Below are 22,731 nucleotides of genomic sequence, written 5' to 3' on the forward strand. Positions count from 1 at the left end.
ATTCAAAAATATGCTATGTAAAAGAAGCCAGACATAAGGTATCACATACCGTAGTTTTACATTTATTTATATGAAAATTCATAGAAAGTAGATTAGAGGTTGCATGGAGCTAGGCCTATCAATGAAAGTTAACTATAAATTGAAAATGGAGGATCTTACTGGGGAAGGTAAAACTGTGTAAAAATAGAATTATGGTGATGACTGCATCACTTGGCAAAATTATTAAAATCACTGAATCATATTTGAAATATGTGAATTAAAAGACATAAAATGTATCTCAGTTAAGCTGTTTAAGATATGATGCAGTCCCTGACCAGCTGCCTCAGTGGTAGAGCACTGGTCCGGATGTGGAAGTCCCGGGTTCGATTCCCAACCAGGGCACACAGGAGAAGCACCCATCTGCTTCTCCACCCTCCCCCTCTCCTTCCTCTCTGTCTCTTCCCCTCCTGCAGCCAAGGTTCCATTGGAGTAATGTTGGCCTGGGCAATGAGGATGGCTCCATGGCCTCCGCCTCAGGTGCTAGAATGGCTCCAGTGGCAGCAGAGCAATGCCCAAGATGAGCAGAGATTCGCCGCCTAGTGGGCATTGCCTGGTGGATCCCAGTCTGGTGCATGTTGGAGTCTGTCTCTCTGTCTCCCCGCTTCTCCATAAAAATACAACAACAACAAAAAGACATGATGCATCTTAAAAAATATTTTTAATGTTACATTTTCATTTCAAACACAGTTAAGCACAAATAATTTAAGAATCATCCTCGCCCTGGCCAGTTAGCTCAGCGGTAGAGCATCGGCCTAGCGTGCGGAGGACCCGGGTTCGATTCCCGGCCAGGGCACACAGGAGAAGCGCCCATTTGCTTCTCCACCCCTCCGCCGCGCTTTCCTCTCTGTCTCTCTCTTCCCCTCCCGCAGCCAAGGCTCCATTGGAGCAAAGATAGCCCGGGCACTGGGGATGGCTCTATGGCCTCTGCCTCAGGCGCTAGAGTGGCTCTGGTCGCAACATGGCGACGCCCAGGATGGGCAGAGCATCGCCCCCTGGTGCGCGTGCCGGGTGGATCCCACTCGCCACATGCGGGAGTCTGTCTGTCTCTCCCTGTTTCCAGCTTCAGAAAAATGAAAAAAAAAAAAAAAGAATCATTCTTCTAACTAGGAGACTCAGAAAAGTTCAAAAAGAAAAAAATTCCTTCAAAACAAGAATACTTCTCTCCGTTCCTGTCTATCTGTCCCTGTCTATCCCTCTCTCTGACTCACTCTCTGTCTCTGTAAAAAATAAATAAATAAAATTAAAAAAAAAAAAAAAAAAAAAAAACAAGAATACTTAACAACCCACAAGTCAAAATCTAATACTTAACTATTTAAAATTATACTTAAAAGAAGCAAACAACAATATTAGCAATGCACTGGAGCAAGGAAAATAATCATTTAAAGTAATAAATGAGAAGTTTTATTTAGCTCATCATAAGTACCTGAAAAATCATAATAAATAAACGTAATCAAAAAAGAATCACTATGACCCTAACACAGGGGTCGGGAACCTTTTGGGCTGAGAGAGTCATGAACGCCACATATTTTAAAATGTAATTTCATGAGAGCCATACAACAACCCGTGTACGTTATGCATTATCCAATAAAAATTTGGTGTTGTCCCAGAGGACAGCTGTGATTGGCTCCAGCCACTCGCAACCATGAACATGAGCAGTAGGAAATGAATGGATTGTAATACATCAGAATGTTTTATATTTTTAACATCATTATTTTTGATGGCTGCGAGCCAGGTGCAGCCATCAAAAGAGCCACATATGGTTCGCGAGCCAAAAGTTTCCAACCCCTGCCCTAACATATAACAAATTTACCTTTATCTTAGTGTGCACATCAAAGATATCTGGGATACTACCAAAAATAGTCTTAATCTCTTCTGGTGCAAGGATAGGCCCACCACGTTGTCCTTCTTCTTCCAATGGTCCCTGAAATAACTAAAAAGTAAAAACCAAAGGCTAGTTTAGGTTCGTTGTGTGGGTGGAGAGAAGCTAACACAGAGACAGTGATAAAGAGGATATAAAATGTTGAAGAAAAAGATCTTAAAAAATAATTATCTCTATATTTGAGACGTTTTAAAATTTTCTTTAAACATCTGTGTATATGTGTATATATACTCTTGTAATAAAATATTATGTTAGAATCTAATAAAAGTTTATACACAGTTCTACAAATCATTAAAACTGTTAGTATGATACAAGAGTAATTTCTATTTTTAGTCAAGGTACTAAGGAAGAACGCAATAAGCAATCAGTTATTTTCAGGCATGTACTTGCAATAAGTACTAAATGTTTTAATGTTTTAAAATGGTAGCACAGAACCTTGGTCTAGGGCCCTGGTTGGCAAACTGCGGCCACGAGCCCCCTTGAGTGTGGCTCTTCCACAAAACACCACATGCAGGCGCTCCCTCAATAAGGAATGTGCCTACCTATATAGTTTAAGTTCAAAAACTTGGGTTCTCAAAAGAAATCTCTATCGTTGTACTGTTGATATTTGGCTCTGTTGACTAATGAGTTTGCCGACCACTGGTTTAGGGGAAAGAAACTAAATTTAAAGCAAAAGACCTGTTTGTATGCATGTTGTTGCTTGTATCAATCTAAAAAAATAAAAAATAAATAGCTCCTAGAACTAATATGTAAACAGAGTAAAGTCAGAGGATACAAGGTCCACAGCACATGTGCATTCACATAAAGAACAAAGACACATTAATTGTATTTCTATATACCAGTAATATACAAAGAAAACCAAAATTTAAAATGTATCATATACAATAAAAAGTTAAAATACTTAAGTATAAGTATAAAGCAGGTCTTCGAATAACACTGCTTCATTATAATGTTATTAGAAAGCCCGGCGGTCATACGAAATGACCGCTGTTCTAGATATTATAAATTGTAATTAAAATGATTTGTGCAAAGGTGTCTGCTAATTCAAACTGAATTACCCAGGGCAGGTGGCGAGGACGCCCCTTTGCTTAGTGCCCCACGGGGTTTCCCCCTTCTACTTGCTTAATTGCTTAAAGTATAGTGCAATGAAGGAAACCACTGGCAGTACATTTCTTAAGAGCCACCACTAGCTCAATAAATAATGGTGATTTAAATAATAAAATGTTAATTCACATGTCAAAGATCTCTTTGTACACAACATTTCTTGTGTAGATCTTTCCATCATTTTTAAGCTCGCCTGCCTTTATTCAAGGGACTCATTTTGTAGAGACAGGCTTTTTTTGTCTTGCATCTGAGGCAAGCCTTGTTTCTCTATGCTCATCAGTCTCATTTTGCCGAGAAAGACGCATTTGCTCTGCGACTGAAGCAAGCCTTGTCTTTCTCTGCTCAGTGGTTTCTTTTTGTCGAGAAAGCCGTTTTTGTGCAACTTTAGCTCCTTTTCTCTCCTCTTCAGTGCTGTATTTTCTAGGAGGCATTCTTAAAAGAAATTATGTTAAGACGTTTTTATGTAAAACAGATGATTGCCAATGCAAACAAATGTTCACCTTCCCCCTGACCAGCTCAATTTGCGTTCAGCCTTAAATTGTTTCAAAAGCAGATGATTGCCAAGGCAAACAAATGTTCACCTTCCCCCTGACCAGCTCAATTTGCGTTCAGCCGTGGCAACTTCACCCCATTGGCTAGTACAGTTACGCAAGCAACCAATAAGCTATCGGCGACAAACAGACACTTAAGCCGCATATAATAAAGAAGATAGCATAAGAACTTAACGTTAGTTTATATAATTATTCTATGGCAAAATTGCTTTTATTATACATCATTTCACTTAAAGTCAAGAACCTATCAACTATGTTAAGTGAGGACTGACTATAATAAAACACGTACGTGATACCAAAAAATAAAGATGCTGATCAAAGATATCAAACACCTAAGTAAATGAAGACATATGGTCATGGATTAAAAGACCCAACACAGTAAGAACATCAATTTTCCCCAAAGTTGATGTATGGATTTAACCCAATACCTATCAAAATACCAGAACATTTTGTATATAAAGAAAATAAGATTCTAAAAATGTATATGGAAAGGCAAAGGAGCCTCTTAGTATAAAGCTGCAATATTCAAGACTGTGTGGTATTGGCAAAGGGAAAAACATATAAGGTCAATAACAGAGAATAAAGTTCATGGAAAAACCCACACAAATATGAAGTAATTTTTGACAAAAGTACAAAAGCAATTTATTGGAGGAAGGCTAGTTGTTCAACAAATGGTTGAACACCATTTGTCATGGGCAAAAAAATAAACCTCAGCTTAAGTATAACTAGAGCATAATCTATATAAAAAAATCTGATAAACTGGACTTCATCAAAATCAAAAACTTTTCAGCAAAGGACTTAGAATGAGAAGACATGCTACAGACTAGAAAATAAATTACAAATCATATATCTGACAAAGGAATAGTATCTAAAATATATAGAGAAAGAATTTTGAAACTCAAAAGAAACAACCCAATTAAAAATAATAGTGTGGCCTGACCTGTGGTGGCGCAGTGGATAAAGCGTCGACCTGGAAATGCGGAGGTCGCCAGTTTGAAACCCTGGGCTTGCCTGGTCAAGGCACATATGGGAGTTGATGCTTCCAGCTCCTCCCCACCTTCTCTCTGTGTCTTTCTCTCCTCTCTCTCTCCCTCTCTGTCTCTCTCTCTCTCTCCCTTTCTCTCTCCTCTCTAAAATGAATAAAATTTAAAAAAAAAAAATAATAATAGTGTGTTGTTGGGTCCTTAAAATATGTAGAAATAAAATGAATCACAATAGGAAGGGAAGGAGGGAAAAAAAGGAAGGGAAAGGAAAAGGAAAGGGGAAGGGGAAGGGGAAGGGAAAGGAAAGGGAAGTATGGGAAGGGAAAGGAAAGGAAATAAGAAAAGGAAAAGAAGGGAAGGAAGGAAGGAAGGAAGGAAGGAAGGAAGGAAGGAAGGAAGGAAGGAAGGAAGGAAGGAAGGAAGGAAGGAAGGAAGGAAGGAAAAGGGAGGAAGGGAGGAAAGGAGGAAGGAAGGAAGGAAGGAAGGAAAGAAGGAAGGGAAAGGGAGGAAGGGAGGAAGGGGGAAGGGGGAAGGAAGGAAGGAAGGAAGGAAGGAAGGAAGGAAGGAAGGAAGGAAGGAAGGAAGGAGGGAAGGAAGGAAGGAGGGAAGAAAGGAAGGAATAAAAAGAAAGTATACTATAAATGATAATGTAAAAAAAGTGAAGGACCTTTAGAGGCCAAAATCTAAGTGAAAGTAGAGAGTTGACTACTAAAACCAGCTTTTGCCCAAGGTCATCTGCCTATACTGATGCAAGTTAAGCTTCACCTATGAAAACCTCAGTGGACAACAGAGACTAACAAAACCTAGTTTCCAACCTACTATCAAGTTTTAGTCAAGATAAAAATGTGTATAACCTATTACTCAGAAATTCCAAGTTTTTACCCAGAGTATGTTCTCTGGGAGACATAAATAAGAATATTCACAGCAGACTACTAGGAAGAGTAAAAAATAAAAACAAAACAAAACACTAAAACTTAACTTCAATGTTCATTAAAAATAAAAGGTAAATAAGTTGATTTATTCATACAAAAAAAGAATGCAAAACAGATATAAAAACAGACATCTTAAGATCATTAGTCTCAAGTGAAAAACCAAATCTTTAACATATATAATATGATTATATATACTATATAGTTTCTTTTCCTATACATATGTGATAGATCTACAAAGGAAATAAGCACAAAATTCCAGATGATGATTATCTCTCTGGGAGGTAAAGAAACACAATAGGTGTTTCAAAGATATTTGTAATCATTCCTTTATCCAATCAATATTTAATTAAAAAATCCTAAACAAAAATATTCAGACAACCAAAATGCACTGTTTCATTTAAAAAAATCTCAAAAAAAGTTATGTTAAAATTAGAGAGCCAAAAACTATTGATTCTACTTTTCCAATATTTCTTTAAATCTATACCCTTTTCACTTTCACTGATATTATCCTAAGAAGTTCGGGTCCTCAAAATTCTAACCAAGACTACTGGAATAACCTACAAATTGATCTCCTGGCCTCCATAAATTCTCCTTTCCTTCAAAGTGAACCAAGCTATCTTTTTAAAATGCAAGTCAGATAATATCATCTTCTATAAGCTCAGAGATTATATAGCACACTATACAAGGGCCCTCTCTGGAATTGCATATGCAGTCTTAGTTCTATACACCAATCCCTAACCTGGTTCCTTATACCACCCTAAACTCTAATGCCCCTAGACTACTCTCTACACCTTGAATAACAGACATCTTCAATCATCTGTATTGTTTGAAAAATCCCAAATACACTTTCCACTCACATTCTATGCATGTACCAATCACACACATACTTAAAAATCACGTTCAATTTTTTTCTTAAGATGCTTTTTCCAGCCTGACCAGGTGGTGGTGCAGTGGATAGAGCGTCGGTCTGTGATGCAGAGGACCCAGGTTCGAGACCCCGAGGTCACCAGCTTGAGCACGGGCTCATCTGGCTTAAGCAAAAAGCTCACCAGCTTGGACCCAAGGTCGCTGGCTCAAGAAAGGGGTTACTTGGTCTGCTGAAGGCCCACGGTCAAGGCACATATGAAAAAGCAATCAATGAACAACTAAGGTGTCGCAACGCGCAACGAAAAACTAATGATTGATGCTTCTCATCTCTCCGTTCCTGTCTGTCCCTATCTATCCCTCTCTCTGACTCTCTCTGTCCCTGAAAAAAACAAAAAAAGATGCTTTTTCCAGTGTTCAACCTATCAAAAATTGCAATCCAATACCTTTCCTAAACTGGACGAAGAGTAAAACCTCACAAAGCTCCAAATATCTTAACTCAGTGGTCAGCAAACCGTGGCTCGTGAGCCACATGCGGCTCTTTGGCCCCTTCAGTGTGGCTCTGCCACAAAATACCACTTGCAGGCGCTCCCTCCATAAGGAATGTTAACTACTTATATAGTTTAAGTATAAAAAGTTTGGCTCTCAAAAGAAATTTCAATTGCACTGTTGATATTTGGCTCTGTTGACTAATGAGTTTGCCGACCACTGTACCTCCCTCATGATGCTTATAATCTTCCACTTGGTATTACGATTTGGTGTGTATACCCTATTTCCTCTTCCAGCCTAAGCTCTTTTAAAACAAAAATCTTCTTGAACTCCTGCCACAATATTAATTTATAATTTTATTATAAATTTCCATGATATTCTGGAATTTTTATTATTCCCTGTTATAATATATGATATTATGGTTATTCATTTAATTTGGGCTCTAAGTTAAAATTGTTATTCCAAATTCATAAGCCCTAAAATATAGCTGCAAGAAAACACTGTCATGAATCTAGACCACAAGCTTTTAAATAAAACCTTAGGTGAGTTTATGCTATAGTTGAATAATTACTAGGGCTTTTTTAAAAGGAGTTCTGATTAATTTAATTGATATGCAAATCAGAATACTGAAACTCCGTGCATTTCCCATGGTCTGAAAGGATTTACATTTGTAGGTAATACGTAACTGCTACCAAAGTACATGAATAGCACATGCCAAAAGGATAATCTGCTACTCAACTACATTTTGGCTGACTATAAAAACTTAAAGAAAGTCAACAAGGATAATACATCTCCCTTGAGAAAGAAGAGAAAAGCTGGCCTAAAACAAGTTTAATACAGCTGAGGGCCACATCATTTCCTGATTACTACTAAGCAAATTCACCGTGAAGAATCACCAATCTCTCCATTAGCACCAAGAAAGAAGTCTTTCTGTTCATTATTTTTCTACTCAAAGACAAATTTGATGGTATTAACTTTATTTTCCTGACAACCTCCTTCATTACATAAAACAAATTTATTCCTTCTTTCTACAGATTCCAAAATGTCCTATTATTGTCTTTTAGAACTTTGAATTTCGATTTATTCCTTAAAATATCTTCTTCAACCTCATATTACAGATTCATTAGAATTGTTTTTCTTTAGAAATAACTTCATAGTGCATTTTAATAGTGGTAAGCAATGATAGAACATTTATTTATGACTAATCACTGTTAAAAAGAAAACATGACATATGAAAGGGTTTTTTAAAAATTACTGACATCGATGTTACTAGACTTCATTGCTATTGCTTTTTCATATATGTACAGTACTATCTAAAGCAATGATTCTAGAACACACACTTTCAGAAATATAAATATAAATGCAGTATCTTGACAAGGAACTTGCAAAGTTCTGAATTAAACTTGGTCCCCTATATGATCATTTAATTAGGATCCTTCGCTCTTTAAAGTCACCCTAAAAAAACAGTGCTATTACTGCATGAATAAAAGCTACTATTAAAGCTATGGCATTTCCATAATAGCAGTTTTTGTCACTCATTTTCATTTTTAATATCTATGTTCAAATTCTATACTTATGCAATTTTCCTGTAAGAAAAAATACCTCTTATATTTTTTACTTAGAAACACCAAAACAGAAATCATTTGCAACCAAACTCTTACCTGAATAATTGTGGCCAATATATTTACATAATTACTTTCAGTCTGATAGAGCTCTTTTGCTACTTGCCACCTGGCTGACTGCTTTGAAGGAATAGGAGTGGAATTTTTAGAAGACTTAGTACAAGACTTTGGTGTTTCTAAAAGGTAAAAAGGAGGAATGATTTAAAATGCAGGCCAGATATAAGTACCAAACATTACAGATTTCACAAAAAAAAGGAAAGGATACCGACTCTTATAAATATAACACCATATACATTTTCATTAAAGTGAAATTTCTTTATAAGATGAGGCCAGAAGAAATCTGTCAAAAATATAAATGACTCCAAATGGACATTTAAAAAAATATTCTGTACTCTTCAAAAATGTCAAGGTCATTAAAAAACAGATTGAGGAACTGTTCCAGATTAGAAGAGACTACAGAGAGATAACATAACCTGTGGTCCTGGGCTGGATACTAGACCAGAAAAAAAGAAGATTTTCTTTTGCTAGAAAGGATATTAGGACATTAATGGAACAAATGATAAAATTTGAAGGTCTATAGAGTAGATCATAGTATTAATGTTAATTTCCTAATTACAATACAAGAAATGTCCATATTTTGTAAAATACTAATTTAAGTCTCCCAGGCGTCCCCAAACTTTTTACATAGGGGGCTAGTTCACTGTCCCTCAGACCATTGGAGGGCTGCCACATACAGTGCTCCTCTCACTGACCACCAATGAAAGAGGTGCCCCTTCCGGAAGTGCGGCGGGGGCCAGATAAATGGCCTCAGGGGCCGCATGTGGCCCGCAGGGCTCTAGTTTGGGGACGCCTGACATAGGTAAAGGCATGACATCTCTGCAATACATTGCAGATATCAAAACTACGTGTGTGGAGAAAGAGTGAGAATATGAATAAATGAATATTAAAGCAAATGTAGCAGAATATTTCCATTTGGGAAATTATTGAATAGAATACAGGACTCTATAATTTTGCAGTTTTTTTGAAATCTGAAATTATTTCAAAATAAAAAACTTAAATAAGAAAGTGAAAAGCAACATATAAACATTTAAGTTAAAAAAGGAGAAAAAGGTGGTTGTGAAAGCCTCCCTCAAAAAAAAAAATCCAACATCAACTGCAAATTCTTTGCTAGTTCAAAATATCCAGTCCAACCCAAAGTGCAGGGAGGATGCATTCGTATATTTTATATGTATCATTTAATTTAAACAAAATTTTTCAAAGAAATTTTATAAAAGCTTGAAATAATTTTCTTACTATCAATATGGGTAGACTATTTCAACATTATTCACAGACTCTCCTAACAGAAAGTTCCACGATAGGAAAAGGAGACTATAACATAGAGTAGAATGATATAGAAAAGATACTATGTAGTCCAGTACAGCAATTTTACTCACTCAATCATTTTTAGCATTATTAAAATAACCATGTGTACTATGGAATTTTGAATGCTTTTTAAAGATAACAAACTTCAAAGAATTCCCCACTGGCCATGTTATTTCAGGGTACTGACACCAGGCTGAGAAGCCTCTGCCATTCAACGTTACTTTTGGAGGAAGGTATTGGTGTACACTGATCTAATTTAAGTAGTATGTCTAGACCGTGATCTACAAACAGGAGTTCTATTACAAAGTATCAAATATATTAGATTGTCATGTCTGTTTTTTAGGGGTTCATTTACCTCTCCTGTACTCTATGTTGCATAATCAAGCTCCAGTCTTTATGAGCAGTACTTACCACCCCATGACCATTCATTATGTACCTAATTAGGGAACCAGTAAGTTCTCTGAACTACATAGCTAATTGTAAGCCCTTGGACAAGCACCTGGTTGAAGTTTTCCAAATGCCGAATGGACATTACTACAATTTAACCTAGATTTTCTCTAAACTCGCACTATGTTCCTTCAAAATATAAACTACCTATTTTTGCAAGGTAACATTTCTTCCATTTAATACTTTGCCATCTTCTCCTCTTACTCCCCTCCTATTACTCCATTAGACCAATTATTTCCCCAAAGCTTCGTCTTTTCTTTCCCTCCTGAAAGAAGGTTCAGGGCCTTATCACCTTGTGGCCCAAGCCACTATAGATTTCTTCATGGTCTGGCTACCTCTAAACTGCCTTCCTCCTAATCATTCTTCAGAATAATCCACTACAAATTTCCTACTCAATTACTCTGCTGCTCAAGAGTTTTTAAAGTCCCTCGCTGATGACAGTATACAGTTCAGACATGCCAGTTTGATTTCAAAATCCTCTAATAGTAGGCCCTAATTAATCTTTCTAGTCAACTGTTTCTCCCCCATACTCCAAGCAAACCAACCTATTCATTATTCCCTAAAAACTTAATTTGTGGTTTTCTTGCTCCTCTTATATTCTGAAATCCATCTCAGTTTTCCGGGCCTACCTTAAAATAACTTTCAATTCATTTCACGACTATTTAGTGAAAACCTACTTTATGCTAGGCACTGGGAATAAAGCAAAGAGTAAGATGGACAAGGTTCTTTTTCTCTTAAAACTTACATTCTGGTGAAGCAAATAAAACAAGTAAACAAAAAACATAACCTCCAACCGTGACAGCTACTACTGGCGATGGGTTGGTAGGAAGGAGTGGCGGAGCAGGGGCTGAGCTTCACAGGGAACCCAGCAGAATTTCCTTAAGGCAAAGAGAGCAAGTACAATGTTCCTGAGTTGTGAATGTAGTAGAAATATTCAAAGAACAAAGAGAGTGTGACTAAAGCTTCCAGTATCACTGGAGAACATGAAACCACATGATGTCAGAGGTAAATGAGGAAGAATTACAGAGAAACTACGGTAATACAAAGCTACAAAATGACTTTAAACAGAGTGGCATGATATAATTTATATAGTTTTAGAGACCACTGTAATATCTACATGTAGAAAGACAAAAATGGATTTAGAGAGACCACTGCAGTTGCCTCAGAGCTTTTTTCCAAAAAAGGTTGATAAAGGATGGTAAAGGAATGGCGCTGAGAGTGGTAGAATCAAAAGTTCTGAGTTGATTATGCTAAGTTTAAGATGTGGAAAAGGAGGCATGAAGCAGGGAGTTGGAGAGGGAAGATGACAAATTTTGGAGTCATCAGCATATAAATGTTGTTAAAGTTATGGAATTAAATGAGATAATAAAGGGAAAATTAAAATAGAGAAGAAACAACACAGAAATAGCAATCAACATTCAGAGTTGGAGAGAGAAGCTAGGCAAAGGAGATAAAGAAATGAGTAAAGCCAAGAGAAAAAAATGTGTCCAGGAATAAGTAGCTTTTCATGTGTTGAATGCTGTTGACTGCATTAAAACTGTCCCCCAAAGCTGCAGGGGGGCGAAATCAACTGGAATGCGTTGAAAAGACAATGATAAGCAAGTAAATGAGACAACAAATCAAGGTAGTTCTTTGAAAAGTACTCTTGTGAAAGGGAAGAAAGAAATGAGAGAAGTGGAGAGTACCATGAGATCAAGGGGAGGTTTTGTTTTTTAAATCTAGAAAACACATCATACTAGGGTGCTGAATGGAAAAAAACATGAACAGAGAAGAGTTAATTGTAGCTTTCTTGTATCAGTTGAGAACAAAGTGAACTCACCCTCCCCTGACTTCAGTGTACCTGTTTTCCCCATAATACATCTGTGATCTCTGTTAACGTGCTAAGAACTTGCTCTTGGAACAAATCCCTCACTGTCTAGCTGTGTGACCTTAAAGAAGTTATCGGTATTTCTCTAACCTCAGTTTAGTAATCTGGAAAATGGAACAAATAAAACCCATCTTATAAACACATAGAATATAAAGAACACTTAGCTACAGCAAGCAGTCAGTAAAGGGAAGCATTTTCATGTGCCTTTTCTCCCCAGCTGGAACAAAATTAAAGGCAGAGCCTTTGATATTCCCTCTAGCAGAGATTTGTCTATACTTGAAGAATCATTCCATTCCACTAAATTTTAAAGACAAATTTTTTAATCTGCATTACCTCCACAGTTAATGCTGGACTCTGGTGTGTTGGAGATATCCAGGAGTGATCCTATGGAAAGGGAATGTTCGGCAGATGGCCGCTTACGAGGAGGAAAAGGTGACAGGTCCGTCTCTCTTGAGAGCTGAGCAAGTGTCTCTTTTAAACGACGTCTTTTGCGATTACTGTTTGGAGTATTTAGAGAAAGCAGTGACACTGATTTCTTAAGCTCAGGTGTAGTAGCCTACAATCAAGAATACAAAAACTCAGTTTCAGTTCCATGGTTCTATAAAAAGACAGGAAAAAAATATATATTTACAAGACTAACAAAACCTAGATTTTGCAAAATAATTTTACAACTTCATGAAATATAAGTCAAGGGACCACTATAATTGTCAAACCCCTAGCACCTAATTCTTGTTCTTCATAACACTATCAGTGCTACATATTCATCTGTAAGCTTGTTCACTGTATTCGCCCATCAGGCCATAAGTAAACCCCAGAGAGCAGGAACCATTCATATTTTGTTCGCTGAATCTCTAGCCTTTAGACAGGGCTGGACACAGTGCTCTCCAATATTTGTCAAATAACACTTGATTTTAAGAACTCTCTCTTAATATCTAAAGCAACTTTTTAAACTTTATGTTAAGAACCTAACACTGAGAAGAGTCTGAAGAGACTAGTACCTGTTTAGATTTTTATAGAAACACAACGAATCCACATCTCATCTTCAATATTCTATTCAAAATTATTAAATCCCAAACTGCAGTAAATCTTCCCTTAAAACCTGCTTCTAGAGCTTTACGCCACAGTTTGGTGAATAATACTACTCTTCACCAAGATCCAGAAGGAAGGCAGGATTTTCCTTGCCTACATTCTACTATTGCAGTCATTTTTTTAAATGCTATCTTTCTCTTTACTTATAAATGGCTACCGATACTTATAGGACAAAATCTAAACTTCAACATATTACTTCTACCCACCTAGCAAGCCTGCTTTATTTATTTTTAATTTTTTTTTAAATTTTATTTCAAAACTTAAATTTAATGGGGTGACATTGATCAATGAGTACACAGATTTCAGGCAAATCACCTAGGAAGCTTTATCTGTTGGCCTCCCCCCCCCCCATTCTTTTCTAAAGCCATGCTAAACTGTTTGCTATTTTAACATACTTCCAAGCTTTCATACCCACTCCCACCTGCTATCTAACTAGCATGTCCTTATCAGAATAGCCTAGTAAGTTGGCTCAATATTTATTTGCTCTTTTCTTTTTTTTTTTTCTTACAGAGACAAGAGAGAATCAGAGAGAGGGATAGACAGGGACAGACAGACAGGAACGAAGAGATGAGAAGCATCAATCATCAGTTTTGCGCCGCGCACAGCAACACCCTAGTTGTTCTTTGATTGCCCTCTCACATGTGCCTTGACCGCAGGTCCTCAGCAGACCGAGTAATCCCTTGCTCAAGCCAGCGACTCTAGGTTGAAGCTAATGAGCTTTTTGCTCAAACCAGATAAGCCCGCGCTCAAGCTGGCGACCTCGGGGTCCCGAACCTGGGTCCTTCCGCATCCCAGTCCGACGCTCTATCCACTGCGCCACCGCCTGGTCAGGCTATTTGCTCTTTTCAATCCTCACTGACTCTCTCAGAAAGAGGCTGGTTAAAATACATTACTCAATTACAGCATATATAATTCCGCACTGTAACTATTTTCATATCTATCTTTCCCTTAAGTTTCTAAAAATAAAGATATTATTGTTCATAATATCACCAAGCATTTGACAGAAAGACAAATAAGAAATTCAAATAATATCCATCACAAGCAGTGCTTTCACTTAAATAGACATTGACTACTACTCAATATCTAATTGTTCTCAAACTCCTAAGCATAATGAAAAAGATGACCTGTGTTCTAACTATATATCTTCTGGATAAAAAAAAAATGTTATCTTCACACAAATTCACAGAATAACTAAAGAACAAAAAAAAGCATACCTTTTCATATAAATACATAGTTTCTCCAGCTCGAGCATCCATCTGAATACTCCCCCAGAACCACTAGGTGAAAAAAAGAACATTTTAATTAAGAATTTCAACTTATCAGGAAAGCCAATAGTAATATTTTTAGAAAACCAATTTCATTTTAAAATTACTTACCTCTTGCTTCACAACATACAGTTTCTTTGAAGGTTCAAATGGAAGTTCTTTCACTACATTCTCTTCAACTATAAGATGAGTGCACCTTTCATCTCCAACTGGTAAATGGCTGCCTCCTAAAGAATGCAGACAGACATAAATAAGGCAAACAACCTTCAAACCCAAATTTTTAGAGGCATATTCACCAGGAAGTCATTAGGTACGAGTGCAGGATAAAATATATTTATATAAAACTTTTAAATTATGCTAAATTCTACCTTGCATTTCAGTCATTTCTTCCATATTAGTTTTTTCTTCATCTGAAAATCCCAGGAAACTTAAAATGCAATCTTGAAATGGAGGAACTTTAAATTCATTTCTAAAGTCATCAGCTGATGCACAGAAATCCCTAAAAACAAAATACATTCTTCTAGCACCAGGTTAACTTAAATTCAACAAATTAGTACATCAAGTTATAATTTTCAAGGTTTTAGTATAATACATTTATTCAAAATACTTTACATCTAGTCTTGAAATGTTAACAAAAACTTTAACATGTTAACAACTAAAAAATGTTTAAAAAAACTGATGTGTCCTCAGTCATCCTGAATTTGACAAAATCTGATCGCAAGATTCAAATTCCTGCTCTGTACATGAAATTTTATGTGTATTCCAGGGTCGGTTCTAGTTTTATGAAATCTTTAGTAATGAAGAAGTATTACAACAGCAAGATTGGAAAGCTTAAAAAAGTTATGAATTGCAATCACCATTTAAAATGCAACCAGAAACACCAAAAATAAGAAAATAACAGAACAAAATCCAAATATCCAGATGCATTACGCTATTACCTAATAATTTTAGAGTATTTATGAAAGTTATTTCACAAGATCAAGTCCAAAGATAACCATAGATGTTTTCCAATTTTCAGTAATTCATAATGTTTTGTATAACTTCATTCTTTCTTCCCTTTATTCCCTAAGCTACCAAAACTCTGAGTTCATTTTTCTATACTATCTACAAATTTGGGCACATGGGTTTACCTTTATAAGATAACATGTTTAATTCACAAAATAAACTACTGAATTTTTAAACACTTACTGTTCATTCCTCCTTTCCCAAGATCTATAAACCCATTCTGGCTTCATAATAGGAGTACCCAGGCTCACGGCAATCTAAAAATATAAACATGAATTACTATTAATTTTTACTTTAAATAACTGCATTCATGAAAGTTCTAAACAATTATATACATACTTCTTTGCAGTTTTAGTTGTAGATCATTGTTCATCTGCTTTGTAACATAATATAAAGGAAAACTAACAGAAAACTCTTTCAATCATACAACTTACATTTAAATAACTTTAAACCAAGTCCTATGATGTCCAAATGACTTCTTCCTTTTTTTGACAGAGACAGAGAGAGAGTCAGAGAGAGGGACAGGAAGGGAAAGAGATGAGAAGCATCAATTCCTCGTTGCTGCACCTTAGTTGTTCATTGATTGTTTTCTCATGTGCCTTGACTGGGGGGCTACAGCAGAGCGAGTGACCCCTTGCTCAAGCCAGCAACCATAAGATCAGCAACCCCGGCCTGACTAGGAGGTGGTGCAGTGGATAGAGCATCGGACTGGGATGCGGAGGACCCAGGTTCAAGAGCCCAAGGTCGCCAGCTTGAGCGTGGGCTTATCTGGTTTGAGCAAAGCTCACCAGCTTGGACCCAAGGTTGCTGGCTCGAGCAAGGGGTTACTCAGTCTGCTGAAATCCCACGGTCAAGGCACATATGAGAAAGCAATCAATGAACAACTAAGTTGTCGCAACGAAAAACTGATGATTGATGCTTCTCATCTCTCTCCCTTCCTGTCTGTCTGTCCCTATCTATCCTTCTATCTGATTCTCTATCTCTGTAAAAAAAGATCAGCAACCCCGTGCTCAAGCTGGTGAGCCCAAGATCAAGCTGGCAATCTCAGGGTTTCGAACCTGGGTCCTCCATGTCCCAGTCCGACATTCATCCACTGCATCTCCGCCTAGTCAGGCTAAATCACTTCTTTATTTTACTTTAAATAAATATATCTCTGAAGTTGATTATTGTCTTTCCCCATGTATAAGACGATCCCATGTTTAAGACACACCTTAATTTGGGGGCCCAAAATTTGAAAAATAAAAATGTATTACATAAAATTATTGAACTCGTTTTATTTATCATAAAATTCATAAAACTCCTCATCACTATTAAAACTCCCACTCATTAGCTTGTCATCTGTGTCTGATGACAAATCATTGTTTCAAATATTGCCTTGTCCTCAGTTCCATTTATGGCATTTGAAATGCCACATTTCTTAAATGACTTGACAACATTCTCAATCTTGATATTATCCCAGGATCTTTTCACCCAGGTACAAACTTCTCCTATAGTTAGTTTCTTCACTCTTCCTGCTGATGTCAAATTGTCCCCAGAAGACTTCATCCATTGGTTGCATTCATTTCTCATGGCAGCTTTGAAAGGTTTGTTCATGCTGACATCAAGTGATTGGTGCTGGGATGTCACCTCCAGGTGTGATGGCAAGTTTTGTTTTTTGCTCTGCAGCAATTGTCTCTGTGTTTTTTGTTCTGTGTGCCCTGACATGATCAAGCACCAATAGGACAGGTTTGCATAAGAGACCACCTGGTCCCCTTCTCCAAACTTTCTCAAACCAGATCTTCATCCCATCCTGATCCATCCAACCCTTGTCGTGAACGTGGACAATCACTCCTTGAGGAATGTCATCTTTTGGCATTGTTTTGCGTTTGAAAATCAGCATAGGAGGCAACTTGTTTCTGTCAGCACAACAAGGTAGAACAGCTGTATAATGGCTCTTTTCATGTCCACTTGTCTTCACAGTTACAGCTTTCACCCCCTTCTTATCAACAGTTCTGTTACTTGGGATATCAAATTGAAGGGGGACTTCATTCATATTTGCAATCTGTCCCAACTCAAACTGATGTGTCTTACGACACTGAATGACAAAACAAAATTCCAGGACCTTCTGCTCATAGCTTTCAGGCATCTTTTGAGCAAGTCTGGTGCGTGTATGCATGCTTAGTCCATTCCATTTCACGAACCTGAAGCACCAATTTTGTTTTCCTTTGAAATCAGTAACTTCCTTTTCATCAGCAATTCTTGCCTCATGCTGAACCATCTTTGTGGACACAGAAATTCCAACTGTCCTTTGCTCTTCGATCCATATCCTCAATTCCCTCTCTAAATCAGGCCATTTCGCTGACTTGCCTCTCATGGCCTTCTTCTGCCATAGTGTTTTCAGTAAGGTTTCTTCTTCCCGTAGCCAGTCTCGGATTGATTTCTCAGTTGGAGGACCAAACTTATGTTCAACAGCACGATTTCCATTCACTTTTGCAAACTAGATCACTTTTAACTTGAATTCAGCACTGTACAAAAATCTTTTCTGAGCCATTTCAGGGAAGAACATGGTAAAATGTAATCTACTGTAATATACCAGTAACAAGTGCAAAACAATGAGCACAAAGACAACAAGCGCGAAAAAGCGAGATGCAAGTAAAAAAATCTACAACCACTGTATATGACACACACAGTTTATAGACCTCAATTTTTTTTAAAAGGGTATGTCTTATACATGGGGAAATAGAGTAAATTCACCTTTACTGTATTTTATTTCTCCTTTCTCCATGTTTACTTCCTTGAAAAAACTGACCCCCCCCCCAAAAAAAAAACAGAAGAAAAACATCTGATTAAGTAAATAAAAACTTTGGTATGAATTAGAAAGTATGAATTCCCAGGAATTCAATATTACACTGAAATGATCATTTGCTACATAAACAATAAGTATACTCATGGAGAGTGGGAACAGACAGATGTACTCTACCTAAGATATATATGCAAGTATAACCTTAAACCAAGATTTTAATCCTAAAAAATACTTAGACAAGAGTGAACTACTTAGACAAGAGTGAACTATCTATTCATCACTTGCAAACCCCCTCACTCACCAATGCTCCTAATAACCTTCGCTAATATTAGTCATCTGCCTAAAATGCCACCCATCTGCCAATCTCCAGAATCCTACTCGTTTTTGAAGACCACCTTAAAACTTAGACCATAAAACTTTTACTAAAAGTACATAAAGCAAAAATTTTCTGACTTGTTTTCCTTTAAACTTTTATTTATTCATTTTAGAGAGGAGAGAGATGAGAAAAGAGAGAGAGAGAGAGAGAGAGAGAGAAGGGGGGAGGAGGAGGAAACATCAACTCTCATATGTTCCTTGACCAGGCAAGCCCAGGGCTTCGAACTGGCGACCTCAGTGTTCCAGGTCGATGCTTTATCCACTGCACTACCATAGGCCAGGCACAAAGCAAAAAATTCCTGATCTTCAGTAAATTGTAGGAAAAAGAGATGCGAGTGCTATTATAAATCCATTCCCAAATGATGCTACATTGAAATATACAAAAATACCCACGTTTACATACCCTGAATTTTTCTCCTTGTGTACAATTTGCCACCAAATGTGTAACTTTTGAATTAATGTCTTTTCGAATAACTCCACCCATGTGATGGACTAATGTCACCAATCTGACCTCAAAAGAAAATTAAGCAAGATTAACTTTATAATTAAAATTTTAAACTATGTTTACCATTCATTTAGCATTTACTGAATACTTTTTATTTATAAGGCACACATTAGGGATTTTCACAAAGATATCAATTTTATGTCAATAAAATATTCATTTGCTTTTATTGGCTCATGCAAAATTATATATAGTGATAAGCCAGTAAAGACGAGCACACAAAACCTAGTTATTTAAACTGACTTTCATATAGCCTAAATATATTATTTTTTTCTTCTTCTTTTCCAAGTTAAGAGGAGGGGAGATAGAGAGACAGACTCCCATATGTGCCCTGACCGGAATCCATTCAGCACCCCCCTCTGGGGCAGATGCTCTGCCCATATGGAGCCATGCTTGCAACTCAGCTATTTTTATTTTTAGCACCTGGGGCAGAGGCTCCATGGAACTATCCTCAGTGCCCAGGGCCAATGCACTCAAACCAATTGAGCTATGGCTGTGGGAGGAGAAGAGAGAGAGAGAAGGGGAGTGTTGGGGTGGGATGGGAGGGTTGGGAAATAAGATGGTCGCTTCTCCTGTGTGCCCTGACCAAGAACTGACCCTGGGACATCCACACGCCGGGCCGACGCTCTACTACTGAGCCAACCGGCCAGGGCCACTTTTTTTTAACAATGAGATTACATCACACCAAGATTCTTCCCACAAAATTAGAGCAATTCTTCATTAGCCCCAACACAGAAAATTTTACAAATCAAAGAAAAAGGTTCCTATGAAATCTCTAGGTGATAATACTTTAAAGCTAAACTTATATAGCAACAAATTCTAATGTATAAACTAAAACTTCATATAATGTGGCTGATAGGATACCAAATAAAAAGAGTTCAAACAGAATAAATAGTTATGAAATTTCTGTTAATTTATATGCTAGGCATCCTAGATATAATATTCGTTTCTATATAAGGCTCTTTAGAATGTTTCTTCACAAAATTTGAAATCTGGTAGTCACAGTAATTTCTCCTTCAAAACTTTTAAAATAAAACCATGACACAATTATCAAAAAAAAATGCCAATTTCCATTTATTTTGCTGGAAAAAAATATTTTTTTAATAGAGTGTTTGAAAATACTTACTAGCTCTTCTTTCTTCCTGAACCCAGTAAAGCACAGCACCAGATTCATCATGCTGGTACAATAGAGGGGACGACATGAAAATGGCAGAGGCTGAAAAATAAAAAACAACTTTAAATCTATGTTAAAAATGTATTTTAAAATAAAATACATCTTTCTCAAGTTAAACATATTTTCCTTCTTGCCAAACTGTTCCAATCCAAAAATTTCCTTGCATTTTTTAATATGCAAAAAACGGATTAAGTTTTACAATAAAAAACTTCCCACAACTCCCAAATCATATTTGATACACATAATCTAAGCACACTTTACAATTTGGAAATTAAACATAAACATACTCACACCCTTAGCTCCAAAACTTATTTTATCACATATGGTTATTAATAAGGAAAGATTTCTGACTCCATAAATTATTATAAATGCTTCCAATTCAAGTTAAAATGTCAGCTATTTATAAATACTAGGTATATAACACAGTTAAAAGAAATAAGCCTTCAATTTTTGAGCTCAAATAATCAAGGTAATCAGTAAATCATTTAACCAATTTAACACACACACACACACACACACACACACACACACACATACCAGAATGAGAATATATATATTGAATTATTTAATATACGTATATTTAATTACGACCATTATGCAAGAAGATTCTTTTTCTTAATTGTAGTCTTTAAAAATTCTATTCTATTTCTGAAAGCAGCATTTCTCAATCAAAGGCGAGAATTAAAGACTATCATGTGCTTATTACTGGTATCTAAGACAAAAATACAATGACAAAAGCGATTTTAAATAAGGCAAACTTAAGAATGACAAGACAGCAATAAAACCAAATAGGGACTAACTCTGCTACAACTTTTATATATAACATATAGTTTTTATTACTGTCAAAGGTCTTAGGTTTTCACAACTAAAAGTTACAATAGGAAGAATTAAAGAACTACAATAGATACCACTATTCCTATCCTAAATATTTCATACTCTTTAACAATTAATGGAATTTTTCTGCTTATGAATACTCAGAACATTCATTAGTAAAAATTTAACCTTGAAAATTCATAATAAAAGTATATTCTTCTTACCTCTCCTTTTTGTGCACAGTTTAATACAACTGGTGGTCCAATAACTCTACAATCAGTCTTATATAATTCATTAAAGACAGGGTCCTGGAAGTCCATGACTATGAATACATTTTCAAATTCTGGAGAATCAAAACTTTCATATTCTTCCACTGATTCCATCTTTACAAAGGGCACTTTAATTTCCTTGATTTTTTTACGGAATTAAAGAAATAAAATTTATATAAAATTAATTCATATCTCTTTAAATAAGACCTAAATATCAATTCAATATTAACATTTTAAATTTTTTATATATAGAAAACTTAAGTTTTAAATCATATAGTAAGTAGTGAGCATTATACTTAATAGTGAGAAGCCATTTTAGTTGCTGATTTGTATTTTTATGTATACAGATCTCCATCTACATTAAGATCTTAAAAATTTGATTATTATAAAGACATAAGCTTCTGACTTGACCTAGTAGTCATTATAAATCATGAGGTATGTGTGTAATAAAAAATGATGAATTTAAGTATACACATATTGATAGAAGGATGCATTAGAAAGATATCCACTATTGCTTTTTCCTCTGGCCAAGAAAATGATACCATACATATGGTTCCTTCATGGACAAAGTAAGTGTCTTCAGAAAAACAGAAAAACAGAAAAATACTATGGCCTTTACTATCCACAAAAAGGATGCAGAGTCACATAATTATTTCAGTATATGTGAGGAAAATAAGAGAGAGGTGTGAAATACGTAGGTAGTTGCAGCATAGTAAACGTAGTATATAAAAAGGCAAGTTATTGTTTATACTATACCACTTTATACGGTACAGCTGTGAAAGAGAATAGATATTAAAGTACCTGTATGACTTACATGTAACAAAAAAGAACCATCTAAAAGAAAATTCTGAACAGGTAAATTATTTAGGCTTTATTTGCTAGGCTGATATGATGGGCTGAATTATGTACCCCCAAGATTCATTTTGAAACTCTAATTCCCTTTACCTTAGAATGTGTTTTTGACAATGGGGCTGTTCAGAGGGACCTTAGACTTCTAGCCCTAGGAACTGTAAGAAAATACATTTCTGTTGTTTAGGCCACCTAATGTATTGGTATTTTGTTACAGCAGCCCTCACAAACTATTACAGCTGGTATGGGGAACTATATATATTTCATATGTCCTTGCAAATTGCCGAATGATTGTCAAGAGCGATTTATAATTCTGGAAATAAAGCAAGAGTTTAGAATAAATATAAAGTTAATGAGAAAAGATAAAAGAAAAGTCTCAGATCTTTGTAAAAATTTAACATGTCATTTAAATTCAACATTGCCAAATTATTTTATAAGGATTTCATTATTTGCAACATATGCTATAGCA

At 36.1% G+C, this 22,731-nt stretch overlaps 1 protein-coding gene across 8 annotated transcripts in view; it reads right to left on the reverse strand.

Moving 5' to 3' along the window:
* Positions 1-22,731, reverse strand: part of ECT2 (epithelial cell transforming 2) — a 71,250-nt gene that overhangs the window by 43,440 nt on the left and 5,079 nt on the right. For 7 of the 8 annotated variants that reach the window (XM_066347515.1, XM_066347512.1, XM_066347514.1 and 4 more), the window contains 10 exons: positions 21,369-21,551; positions 20,284-20,373; positions 19,059-19,166; positions 15,682-15,755; positions 14,862-14,992; positions 14,605-14,720; positions 14,443-14,505; positions 12,473-12,695; positions 8,503-8,639; positions 1,850-1,969 (listed from right to left, as the gene is read on the reverse strand). In XM_066347515.1, the coding sequence (XP_066203612.1) occupies positions 1,850-1,969; positions 8,503-8,639; positions 12,473-12,695; positions 14,443-14,505; positions 14,605-14,720; positions 14,862-14,992; positions 15,682-15,755; positions 19,059-19,166; positions 20,284-20,373; positions 21,369-21,551 (1,245 nt within the window). The remainder of the gene's footprint in view (positions 1-1,849; positions 1,970-8,502; positions 8,640-12,472; positions 12,696-14,442; positions 14,506-14,604; positions 14,721-14,861; positions 14,993-15,681; positions 15,756-19,058; positions 19,167-20,283; positions 20,374-21,368; positions 21,552-22,731) is intronic. The other variant, XM_066347517.1, reaches the window with a different exon arrangement.

The sequence above is a fragment of the Saccopteryx leptura genome, chromosome 8 (assembly GCF_036850995.1).
Source record: "Saccopteryx leptura isolate mSacLep1 chromosome 8, mSacLep1_pri_phased_curated, whole genome shotgun sequence".
Lineage (NCBI taxonomy): Eukaryota > Metazoa > Chordata > Mammalia > Chiroptera > Emballonuridae > Saccopteryx > Saccopteryx leptura.